The sequence below is a fragment of the Acartia tonsa genome, chromosome 8 (assembly GCF_053477335.1).
Source record: "Acartia tonsa isolate MP-2025a chromosome 8, ASM5347733v1, whole genome shotgun sequence".
Lineage (NCBI taxonomy): Eukaryota > Metazoa > Arthropoda > Copepoda > Calanoida > Acartiidae > Acartia > Acartia tonsa.
In genome coordinates, this window is record NC_137267.1 from 25,618,424 (window position 1) to 25,631,639 (window position 13,216).

General features: G+C 32.5%; 1 protein-coding gene across 1 annotated transcript in view; it reads right to left on the bottom strand.

The window, feature by feature from the left end:
* The window catches only part of LOC145326377 (uncharacterized), a 68,059-nt gene that overhangs the window by 14,645 nt on the left and 40,198 nt on the right, over positions 1 to 13,216 (bottom strand). The window contains exons 10-15 of the mRNA XM_080169697.1: positions 12,804 to 12,868; positions 12,283 to 12,367; positions 9,838 to 9,898; positions 9,556 to 9,694; positions 9,218 to 9,286; positions 8,564 to 8,678 (exon numbers count right to left, since the gene is read on the bottom strand). Coding sequence (XP_080025823.1) covers positions 8,564 to 8,678; positions 9,218 to 9,286; positions 9,556 to 9,694; positions 9,838 to 9,898; positions 12,283 to 12,367; positions 12,804 to 12,868 — 534 coding nt within the window. The remainder of the gene's footprint in view (positions 1 to 8,563; positions 8,679 to 9,217; positions 9,287 to 9,555; positions 9,695 to 9,837; positions 9,899 to 12,282; positions 12,368 to 12,803; positions 12,869 to 13,216) is intronic.

Here is a 13,216-nt window from a genome sequence, read left to right on the forward strand (position 1 = left end):
GGTGATTTGATTGTATATCAGGGTCTTTATTATATTACATCTAGCTTCTATTTTTGTCCTTATCACAATTGCATAACAGATTTGTTTACCAACTCTGTTCTATTTTTAGCTGTTATCACAATACACAATAAATCCAAGCCTGTTCTATTCTTAGATTTATCACAACACAACAATTTGTTTGCCAAGCTTTGCTCATAAATCTATTGTTTAGCCATCACACCAGGGTGGTAATCCCTGCAATGTAACATAATATCTGTTTTTCTAGATGGGTGGCTGCGTTGTAGCCTCTCAGGATACTTGGAGTTGACGTAGTTTTTCTCTGTTCTGGTGCACTACACTCGTATGTTGGCTCGCAGCTTGCAGCTATGTGGCGTGTTTCAGCCTATCGGCGGCAGGGAATGTCCCGTCCTGCTAGCGCCGCTTGCAGCTATGTGGCGTGTTTCAGCCTATCGGCGGCAGGGAATGTCCCGTCCTGCTAGCGCCGCTTATCCAAATCCAGCTGATGGCGGCAGGGAATGTCCCGTCCTGCTAGCGCCACTGGTTCGGATCCTGCTATCTCTTGCAGTAAAATTGGCCTATTTTCAGCCGTTTACACTTATTTGGCTTGTTTCAGCCGGTCCGCAGGCCTGTTTCAGCCTTTTGAGCGCTCAATTCTCCGTTAGATGTCGGCGCTTCTCGCGGTTCTTCGTCCAGTTTCACTTCCACAACTGCCGGATGCAGAGTTAGACTTGCTGTCCAGGGTGGGTAATTCAGGTTGCTTGTGTCAGTTTTGCCAGTTTCACTGCTGGGAGTACCTTAGCCTCAGCTGCGCGTCTGCTCTACACTTGTGGTTCGCCGTAATCTCACACAGCTGTCACCAAAAGTTGTGGTATCCGCCTAGGGTAAATGGCAGACACCAGAGTTCGAATAAAGACTACGGCAGTGTGAACAGACGTGGACACCTTACTATAGAGAAGCTACGCTTCTCTAGCATTCACTAGACAAGAATCAACATCTATTTCAGTTGTCACTTTATTGGAGGTTTAAAGGATACTAAAGCTATATACAACAAACATTAACTACAATGGATAGGAATAAATAATCATAACATAAAAGCATTGTAATACATATACAATAGTCAGTTTGGGCAATCATGGTCCCCCATCCCTGGAAAGGGTGGGGGGAATTAAGGATACAGTTAACCATAATATAAATACATATGGATTAGGAATAAAGATAGTTAAAGATAAATCATACAGTAAAACATAGATAATTGCAATGGTTAGGTAGATGGCTATCCCTGTCTGGGGCAGGCAGGATAGCCCATGGAGCAGCACAATAGGTAGATAAGCATAGAGGGGTTGAGTGGTAGGTCTGGGTACTAAAGAGGGAAGGTTTGATGATTACTTGTGACAACAACAGTCTGTGTGGGGGTGATTATATTAGGTGAGGGCAGGTTTAGATCCTTTATCCTCAGGGTTGAGGTGGTGCTGATAACTTGGTGGTTGAAGGGGAAGGTTCCGGTGCTTAAGATGGGAGGGGGAGGGGTAACACCCCTCCCTCCATTTGCAGGACAACTGAGAGATGAAATCAGTACCGTTATCTGACATATTTTCAGGTGGCTTTGAAATTGTAGAATAACAGGATTTAGCTAGGTGCGTAGCATCACTATAATGTCTTGGTTTCTGCATGGTCCAAAGCTGCCGCATACCACATTTTCTGTATTTTCTTTTCATAACACAATTTCAAAGCTTTCTACAGCGCCTATAAAAATAACGTAATACTGAACTATAATTGTTCAATTACCATTGGAATTTTAGTCTGTGTATTGGCCTATCATTGGTAATATGTATTGTATGTCAAAAAAAGCTTCCTAATATACATATTAAAACCAATGTACCTGTCCCTTTAGTTGTAGAAAATAAACTTTTTGAGTGAAATTGGTACAATTTTTTTAGAATCATTAAAACAATAAATGAATAAATAGGCATGCAATTAAAGAAACTTTAATGACAAAAAGTCCCAGGGATCTTAAGGGTTAAGACAATGGACGATTAATTGATGTACATACCCAATGATAAAAAAACAAAATTACTCCTACTGTATAAATTAAAATGATTGGTTTAAAAATTTTGATACCGCAAGTTTGAACCAACCAATCAAGATTTAATAGGTAAAAGCACCCAAAGTTTTTAAGTCAACAAATAATAAATAAAACTTTTGGTATCAGTATAATTTAAAGTCCATAGTCTCCTCCCTCCCTGAAAAGTCCCGAACAAAAATGTAATAATAAAGTGCAATAAACATGTTTTGTAAGAAAAAGGTGGACTAATGCAAAATAAGTTTTGTTGTTAATATTTGGAAATTGTCTTATTACTTTTAAGGCAAGAAGATTACATAATTAGTAATTATTTATTTTTACAATGCATGTAATAGTAATTTATCAAATCGTATTATAGACAGATTTCCGCGGACATTAAAATGAAAAATTATAAGATTTAAACCAGTTTTGTTAGAACCGAGGGGCCAAAGGCCCGGGCTATCAAAACCGATATTAATTTTATGATTTTAATTGAAATATTCGTGGAAAATTGTCTGTAATACGATGCTATATATGATTTTTCAGTTTTGCTGAGAACCGGTTCTAATCCAGCGAATATTAATCTGTTTTGAAGCCATACTGGATTAAACACTATACAATTTATGTACATGCAAAATAAGGCTACTCAAAATTCAACAACCTACATTTAAAGACTTGAAGGAAAAGGTAAAATAATAGAAAATAAACATTCTTAGGTGAAAAAAGATCTAGTTAAATAGTAAAGGTACATTTATCATTGGGGCACGTACGCAGAAATTTGCTAATGTTTGTTTGATTTAAAGTTGTAAACAGAGACCCCTGTATATTTTACTACAGAACTTTTAACCCCTCTCGAATGCCCCTTGAACTATTTGATAAAAATGTTCTTTAAGAAAAGACCACATGGCATATGAATTATAACGTAGCTTCGATACCAAAAATCTATAGTCAAGAATTGTTTAAATTTGTTGTCAGTGCCATAGAGAACTTTGAAAAATGTGTCAATATTTTAACCTTGTGAGAGGATGCATTTTAGCCTTACTTGCTGTGTTTACATAATACAGCAGATAGGATATTTACAAGTTTTACGAAAGATAGATTCAATCCTTTATAAGAGAGGCAGGTTGTTTGTTTGGTGGTCTCTCTTTGTGTTTTTCCGAAAGGTCATATTAATAATCACCGGACCTATTGTATACCTAAATAGCCTAGAACAATAACCAGGCTTATTTATAGAAATGAAATAGCCTAAAACCAATTTAGGACCTGTAAGAAGCCCCACTGTAAAGGAGAACCTTATCGGTTCAGCGGTTCGGGAGATCCTTCGGGACAGACAAAAGACGCTTACTACTTTATATAATAGGATGGCTAAAGGGCTAATTATATATTGCATTAAAATTGTTGGTTTGTAGAAACTCTTAGTTTTTATTACTTGAAGAATCTGAAATTTTTATATAAATATTGAATGTGTCATGTCATAGGAAAAACAACTAAATTCAAAACTGACCATGGACAAATTAAAAAAGAGTTAGAATTTTGAAATTTATATAAATACATTGCGTTGACATTTATCTTTATATCTTTACATATAGTGGTTACCCGGGCATAACTGATTAGGATTTATGTTGTTTATTGTTATAGTAATTTTAACTAAATCTGTGTCTTATATTTTTGATTTTATGACTTTGTTTATATTTTATTGCCCCCGAAAAATATGTTTATTATAATTTCTTAAAATTTAATTGAAATATTCAATACAAAAATTTATATCAAATGTGACTTAAAAAGAATATTTGAATTAACAATTGTAATAATTATGGGAAAGAAATAATTTAGTTATTTATTTACATGCCTTTTTGATTAATAATATATAATAACTTAAAACTTTTTTTGTTGATTACAACAGATTCTTTTTCTCATAAAAAATTCGTACAGCATATTCTTAACTTCCTAGCATTCTAACCAGTTTATAAGCGGACAAAGTGTAAACAGGGACGTATGAGGCCACAACATACAAATATGAAAAAGGATAAAAATGTTAAATAGAGAGAGTGTATAAAAATTTTACGCTTCGTGCGCCAATTTACAAGAGGTTTTGGGTGCGCTTCGCGCATTCCCCTAGCAAAATCTGCACGATTGGATGTAAAATACGTGGATATTGACAGGGAAAAATTTGTCGTCAATTTAGGTAGGGGAGGGTGTGTGATACAGAAGGTGGATATCAGATTATCAGAGTACATGAAAATCTAGTGCAACATCCAAGTAATAATATATCGATTTCTCTACGTCACTGGATTCATTGATATTTTTTCCATCAATTTTGAAACATTAAAGATTCAAAGTTTGCTAAAATTAGATTTTATATAAGTCTTACTTTGCTTTAAACTCAGATAAACAAAAAGTTACAAACTAAGACTTAAAATCACATTTAAAATTCACAAATGATATTACCGTTTTTGTTGATATAATTATCAGATCATGCTAAAGTAATCATATAATAATGCGATAAGTTTTTAGAAATTAATGCAAAAAAATGTTGTTTTTGTATTATTTAATAAATGCAAGAAATATTTATGTACAATACATTTGGGATTAGGGATAGAAAATAAAAAAATATCTAGCATCATGAGAAAAAAATTCAGAAAAAGATAGCTTATACAATATACATGTATATCTTTCTGTAAACTGCAAACAATAATTCAATTAGATTTTGCAAAAAAGTTTTAATGTTTAATAAAAAATCATAATGGTAGGACAAATGTTAATAAATATCGACCAATTTACTTGAACTACTTCTCTTGATTATATGATTTCTACTTAACCACCTTCTTAAAAAAATTTATCTTTTGATGACAGTTACTGGGACCCTATATTTTTACACCCAGTGGATTTTTTTTAGAATGTGGGTGGCAGGAATAATGTATAGCAACAAGCAAAATAAATCTAATATAATATTTAAGGGGTCATCTTTACTACGAAGCGTTGCCTCCCCCCCCCCCCTAAAAAAAATCACGAAAAATAATCTGAAATTAAGAAATATTTTAAAGCAGTATAGGCAGTAGGTAGGCTTTAAAGGGATCTTGTTTTTACTTTTTAACCTATTTTTCTGAAATCTGTATAATTGATTTCATCTACTTTACTTAATCCCTGAAAAAAAACCTAGAAATATGTCCCGCACCACATAAAACTATCATCATGCAATATTTTCACCAATACAAACTTATTCTTTTGCAAAGTGGTGATCTACTTTACTTTTATTCTAACAACTAGAGTAGGCCAATAACGGTCATAACACCCAAAGGTGAAAAAATAAACATAGTTCATAGTAGACAGACCTAAGGAACGTCAAAATCAACAGCAATGGAAGTTGAGATATCAGGAGCTTGCTTTCTATAATAAGCAACATTATATGAGTTTGCTCTATGTTATAATTAGTGGTATGCACAGGGTTTTTGCCAGGGATTTTTTTTGACTTGACACGCCCCTTGGCTTTTTTAGGGAGTATATCAAGAAAGTGAAGGTTTATTATAATATTACCACGTTTTTTTAGTTCTCTAAAATATTGCATAAATTTCTTTCCGGTATAGCTTCGAAACCGATAAATATTCGCTGGATTAGAACAGAAAAATCATGTATAGCACACAATTTTTCGCTCATATATAAAAATAAAAACCATAAAAATAATACCAGATTTGTTAGCACGGGCCTTTGGCCCCTCGGGTCTAACAAAACTGGATTTAATCTTATAATTTTACATTATGATATCTGCGGAAAGCTGTTTAAATATGATGCGATAAATACTTATTCTTAACTGTTGTACTGTCTGACAGTCACTATGAAAAAGTTGGTACTACGTCAAACACTAGATACGTCAAACAGTAGATGCGACAAACGCTAGACAGACAAACAGTAGATGCGTTAAACGCTAGACAGACAAACAATAGATACGTCAAACACTAGACTACGACAAACAGTAGAATTTGCCATTTCGCGACAAACAGTAGAATTTTTAAAGTGCGACAAACACTAGAAGCGACATACGCTAAAATTTAAACTTATAAAATGTTCAAACATTTTTTCGTTCATAAATACTAAATTTATATTTTTATTAATGCAGAGATCTAATGGGATAAGATAATGGCCGTAAAAATCTATGTACAGCCCCTACAGCAAAAAAAGTGGTTGGAACGTTAAAACATTCAACTTATTAAACCAACCAATTATAATTCATTAAAGTAACCAAAGTTGTTTCGCCAACGATTAAGAAAATGTTCTTATAAAACTTAGGGGACTAGTTTACGAAACGGCCCAATTTCCCTCTCGCTTTGCTATCATTGTCCCTTCCCTGCAGAAAATGTGATATAACAATGAAAATGAAAAAGTGATTTTGCAATTTAGTTAAAAATAATCCAGCATGTGTTATTTTTTGTATTTATAGTCATTAACAGTTTTTAAGATACATCAAAGAACGTTTATTAAATTAAGTCTAATATAATGAAAGAGACAAAGAATTTTAGTAATTTAAAGATGATTATTTTTAAATAACGTGTTTGTATAAAGTCTTTTACAGTTGCTTTGTTTAAACATCAAAGGGAGATATTAATGGGCGGAGTTATATACACTTAGGATGAGCGATATTTTATGAGAGAAAAAATATTGCTTTAATGTTGCTGCACTACTTACATATGTTAATGTCCTTGTCTTTGAATCAGTGCAGCGATTCATCTGGGGCCATCTGGGGGTGAAAAAAGGAAAGGCAGGCATTAATAATTTAAATGGAGATGTTGTGTCACCCCTCTACAAACCCCTACCACAGGCACTACTTGAATAATTTAAATTCCATAAAATTATAAAAATCCTTCTGGACCTATATGAAGCTTCACTTTAAAGAAGAACCATATCAGTTCTTATTTTATTTGCATTTTAAGTTTTGAAAATAAAAAAAATATTTTTTTTTGGGGGGGGGGAGGGGGAGATACCCTCCACAAAATTAGTTAAAAACTTTCCCTGGACACATATGAAGCTTCACTGCAAAGAAGTAACATATCGGTATAGCGGTTAGTGAGATCCTTTGCTACAGACAAGAAAAAGCGGATTACTTTATATAATAGGATTAATTCTAACGTTTGTCGTATCTATTGTTTGTCGCCTTTAGAAAAAATCTAGTGTTTGTCATATTCTAGCGTTTGTCGCATTCTAGTGTTTGTCGTATCTAGCGTATGTCGTATCTAGGGTTTGTCTGTCTACTGTTTGTCTGTCTAGCGTTTGTCGCATCTATTGTTTGACGTATCTAGGGTTTGACGTAGTACCGAAAAAGTTATGTTTGCATAATATTTTGTATTTTTTACAACAATTACAAATTTTTCTCGTATTAAGGAAGATATTATGTAATTTATCGTAAGGAAAAGTGTGATGACATCCAATAACTCTTTATGTCATAAAAGAATCACATGCAAACATATCCAAGCATTTTATTTTAGGGATGCCTTTGCGCCTCTATTTGGGGGTTAGATTTGTCAAAAGTAGAGCGGTAAAATAATAAAATATTGAAAATGAATATTATGGGTGTCTGCGGAATGCTTTTTTTGTATGTGGAGGGTGGGGGGGGGGGGGTGGGGGATATTAACCCATTAAGCAAACTTTGAACGTATCTTATAATTTGATTTTCTACTACCTATTGGACCATTAAAACTTAAGTTAAACTAAAGCATATTATATTCAAGATTAGATGCAGATGTGAAAAACCATGAAAGACACTTGCAACAATTTTGGTAAAAATGGTACAAAATTCTGAACATGCGATAAATATACAAAACGATATCATGTTTAATTTGAATCATTGTTGATGTGTAAGCCAAGTTTTTTTTATACTTCCTCGAGAACTTTTCATGTTATAAATCCTTCATTGTTTTAGACATAAAAAATACACGAAACAAAGTTATACAATAGATTACATGCAAAACATAGCTAGACAATAGCAAAAAATCAATCCTTAAAAGACTTTTTAAAAGGAAGATATCTAATTAATGGCCTGTTTTATTCAACTACATAATATACATGTTCTGAAAAAAAACGTGCAATTTTTTTCACCAGAAATAAAGTCTGATAATGATTATAAAATGTTTAAGTTCTATATTTATACTTACTATATAAAACATATATCATAATATTTACAGTTTTGGCAAAAAGAGCATCCATCAAACCCTACCCTCCTTTTCAATATATACATGCTATTAATGTGAAGTATGTCAGGCACCATATGCCTTACCTAACCTAACATAGACAAAAATTAAAGAAGACAGTCATGAAGTGCCCAATAAAAAATGCCGTCATACAAATGACCAATGATAGGCCAGTATAAATTATAATTTACCAATGTATCCTGGCCTGTCTTTGGTCATTTGTATTTTATGACTTTATTTTTTTTATTAGAAACCATAAGCTGCTTTGATGAGTGCTCTCTAGCAAAAAAACCGCGTATTTTTTTTGATTAAAAAATGTTCGTACTGGGATAGTTGTAGCTGTCTGTTTCCTGTATTTCATTATGAATATAATTAGCCTCCTCTGGTATGCGCTCTGGTATCCGCTCTGGTATATAGTTCGGATAAAACTCATCAGGCTCCTAAAAAAATATTTATTAATATCAATATAAAATTTTTATTTCTTATCCATTTTAAAGGAGGTGTTGATTTTAAATAATTGTCCCCAACCCCTTATCTAAAATTGTTTGTGTTGCACGTTAGGTCAGGTTATGTTCGGTTATATTGGCCACTAGCAATCCAGGCAGTGTATGGCCCTACATGGTTAAAGCCCTCCGTTGGGGTAAAGAATATAAGGAAAACACCCTTTTTCCAATTTATCCAAAAAATAAGAGGAGAGTGGGTTAGTGCTGGATAGCTTCTTTAATGGAAAGAACCACTCTTTCTTTCAACTGTACAACTTCATTTTAGTAGAAAGCTACTCTTTAAGGGACTGTCTGTACTTATATCCGTTACTCAACTATGGTAATATCTGGTTAAAAAATTTTATTATTCAAATGTGCACTATTCTAATTGACTTGATTTATATTTTTGCTTTCTGATTTCTCAAATACAGAAACTAAGAAACTCTTCGCTTATAGAAACAACTTATTATGAAACAGTTCTTTTTTAACTTTCTAACCTGATAAGTTTCTTGATAAGTCTGATGCTGATGTGACTCCACTAGAGATGTATAGGGAGGCAAAGGTTCCTAAAAATAGGTTATTTTTATTAACACATATTCTATATACTAAAGTAACATGATGTCGGGTAACTGATTACTGGTATGTGTATATTATTTTATGAACTAGAAGACCAAGTAGGTTTATATTATGAGCTTTGGGGGCGAAAAAAAAGATCTGGCAAGTGTATAATATGATCTAGGTGGTGTTTAAGAAGAACAGGAGGGGTGTATATGAAGAGCTAAGTGGTGTATATGATTGATGAGTTTAGATGTGTATATTATAAACTAAAAATTACCTGAGGTTTATAAGCTGAACTTGGGGGAGTATAAGATGAGCTGGGAGGTGTATAAGATGAGCTGGGTGATGTATATGAACTGCTAGAGGATGAGGAAGTGTATGATGAACTTGGTCTGTTGAATGATGAAGGTGTTGGTCTGGTAGAATCATTATATTTAAACATATTTTTTAGATATCAACAAAGCTTTTGACATACCTTTTTAACTTTAAAACTATATATTTAAAAAAACAATGTATAAGATAAAATTTTTAAATGTGACAAATGCTTTTATTATGATTCCTGGTGGGTTTACTGGTGTAGTGAACTTGGCTGCTGGCTGTATTGTAAGGCCGAGAGTTTTCTAAAAATAAAATCATTCAGCTCAGATCATTTTCATTTCAATTAATCAATTCCAAATTGCATAGCTCTTATTGGTCACAAGATAATATCAAGGCATCTGATTGGTTGCAAGTACAAATGCCACGTATATCTTTTTACATTGCAATTAGAATGAAATATATGTTATACAAATAAAAATTGTCTAAATACTAGAATAATATAAGTTTAAGAAAATTCTAACAAATTTATTTGTATTTGACTCTCTGTAAGTTGTATGTGGAATGCTTGTTTTTTTATTATTAAAATCATAAATAGTTAAAAATCATCAACTTTTAGTTGATTATTAATGAAAATAAAAATAGAGAAGTTTATTTTTTTGCAAATAAAAATAAAGTTTAAGTTAAAAATAAATGTAAAGTTTGCACAGTTGTTACTTTTAAATAAATCAAAATCTAAGAACAATTTAGAATATCAAGATAATTTAACTTTGACATACAATTTCTTACCTGTTTTTTTTATCAATAATATTATAAGAAAACCAGTATATGTTTTTTGAAAACTTAGTAGGACAAAAAAACCTTTAGTGCCATAACAATTTTCTTAATTACAATTAGTATTCGCTGTTTTTCTCATTTAGCATTTATACCATCAACTTATGGAACTTATACTTATTATAGATTACGTTAGTTTAAGTAAGAGTTAGAAGATAACAAAGATAATATCCCATGCAGGAGCTAGAATGATATTTTTCTCGTCAAAAATAAAAAGGTAAAATAGGTATTTAGTACAACTTAAAATGATCTACCAGATCTTTCATCTTTAGTAATCAATGGACTAAGTACAGCATAATGCAACATTCTATATTTGTAAACAATATTCATTTTTATTCTTGTCAAGGAGGGAAAAACAATTAGACTTAAATTAATCTTCATCCTTTCTTTCCTCAAAATAAGTTTAAGGAGAAAAGAGCAAATTTTCCCAAATCAGAAATTACTGTTCATTGACTTATCTATCTCTGATTCTTGTTAACAATTTTGATACTATTCGTAGAAATTTAACATAGCAAAGGTAACTAACAGGGATCAAAAGGAATAAGAAAATAGCCGACTAATTGATCTACTTCCGCAATGATGATACACAAAATTATTCCTTTCTGTAGAAAAAAAATATTGCTTGAAACGTTTGAACACTCAACTTAATGAATCAACCAACTCAAAAGTCCCCAAAGTTGGTAGACCAACGAATAAGAAAACGTTAATATAAAACTTTGGGGACTAGTACAATAAACACCCCATTGTCTCCTCTGTCTCATAATTCAATTTAACTCACAAACGATGTATAAAGTATAAAGTATTTTAGGAAATCTAGTATAGCTTTTGTTTGACTTTCATCATTATGTATTTCTGTTATTTAGGATCTCTGAAATGGAATGACTGACATGTTTATGGTATTATTTTGGGAAAAGGATAAATTTTACCTTTTAGAGAGTGTAAATGCTTACTAACCCCTTTAAAAAACTTATCTTGATTTAATTCATATCGTTAATTATCAGTATAATTGCCGTGTTCTATTTTCAATAGCGAAGTCCCCCAATAACTCATTAACTCTATATGTCCGTCCGTCAGTCTGTAATGCTTTGGTGGAAAATATTTTTATTCAGCTGCTATTGACGATAGACGACTTCATTTTCTCGTGAAGGGTTGGAGAGTATACAACTCATTTGGTCTGTTAAAATATCAGAAATTCGCTTAAAGACATCGAGAATTTTAAATTCAAATATAAAATGTTTAAAATAAGAATTTATAAATAAGTTAAGTTTAAAATTAAAGCAACCATTATGATAATTAATTCCTAGGTCAATGGTTATGCTTTTTATGATTAATAATATTATGCTAAATTCAATATTATTTTAAAAGCAGAGCTTTTCTTTATGCAATTAGGATCAGACCGTTAGCAACTCTATAAACCTTTCATGTGAATATATTTATTTCTGTTTTATTTTACTTACAAATTCTTCATTTTATGAAAGCTTTTAAAAGTGGAAAAGGTAGAGACTTAAACGAATTCTTGTTTTTCAGAAGAATAAAATCACGAATAATTTACTAAATCTGCTTTATAATTGGACTAGGTAGGGAAAGGAAGGGAGTAGTCGCTCCCACTACTTTAATAAGTAGTCTTAAAAAGAAAAGGTTTGTATGAAGGAATGTACAGCTTTCTTTTTGGATATTTCTTTGCTAGGGGCGATTTCTCTTGGTAGGGTGGTGGTACCCTTCCCCAAAATAGTCATAAACCTTCCCATTAACTATAAGAAGTTACATTGTAAAGGATAAGGTTCAGAGGTTATCCAGATCCTTTGCTACACACAAAAATCTTTCTACTTTATGTAATAGGATAAAGCTAGCTCACCTAAATGTGCAGGATGTGGGGGACGGTAAAATTGTGGTCGCTGGGGCCTCTGAGGTCGGGGAGGACGGGTGGGGGAAAATATTTCCTGAATATTTTAAAAAGTATTAAAAAGCTAAATTATATTTCAATCATAATGTATTTTGCTTCTACACGACCTTTGACTGGAGGTTCTAACTGTGCAAGTTTTTGGGACAAGGCATTTCCCCTACTCTGACTATTGATGTCACATTGTAGACATTGCAGCAATACCATTTTAATGTCTCTTGTAAGATGAGGCAGTATGCTTCAGACTCGAATTCGAAACCTCCCATAGTTGTATTTCTTTGAAATTTGAGTATGTGTTTACTGTACATGTAATTGTACGTGGTGACCTCCGATAGGCTGACCATACAACCTTTTTAACTTGTAGGGTCTGTTTCCTTTAAATTTTATTGAACGTCTACACTTTTACAGTCGGACAGAAACACGAACCAGCTGATATAAGTTAGTTATAGAGTGGCTACGACATTTAAATGGATTACCTGATTATAACCGGTATCATAGTTGAAGATGGATTCATAACCAGCAGGTTCTGTGTTCATATAAGCTGCAATTTCAGGTTGTATTATGTTTTTAATTCTCGTTAAAACTGTTTAATTATTTAGTCACAATGTTTTCAAGTCGTTGCATCAACGTTTTACCTGGATAACTGTTTGTTTATTTTAAAATGAAATGATAGAGAAAAGAAGTTTTCATAATCTTAAAAATACTACATAATAATTACATTCATGAGTATGAAGCTGTATAAAATCCATTTGGCTTAACTTTCAAAAGTCTTACATAGTCCTCCCATAGACACAAGAGGGCGGTGGGGAGTATCAGTACCTTCCAAGATGATTAAAGTCCCTCAACAGATTATGACGTCATACGATAAAATAACCAATGAGAGGCCAGC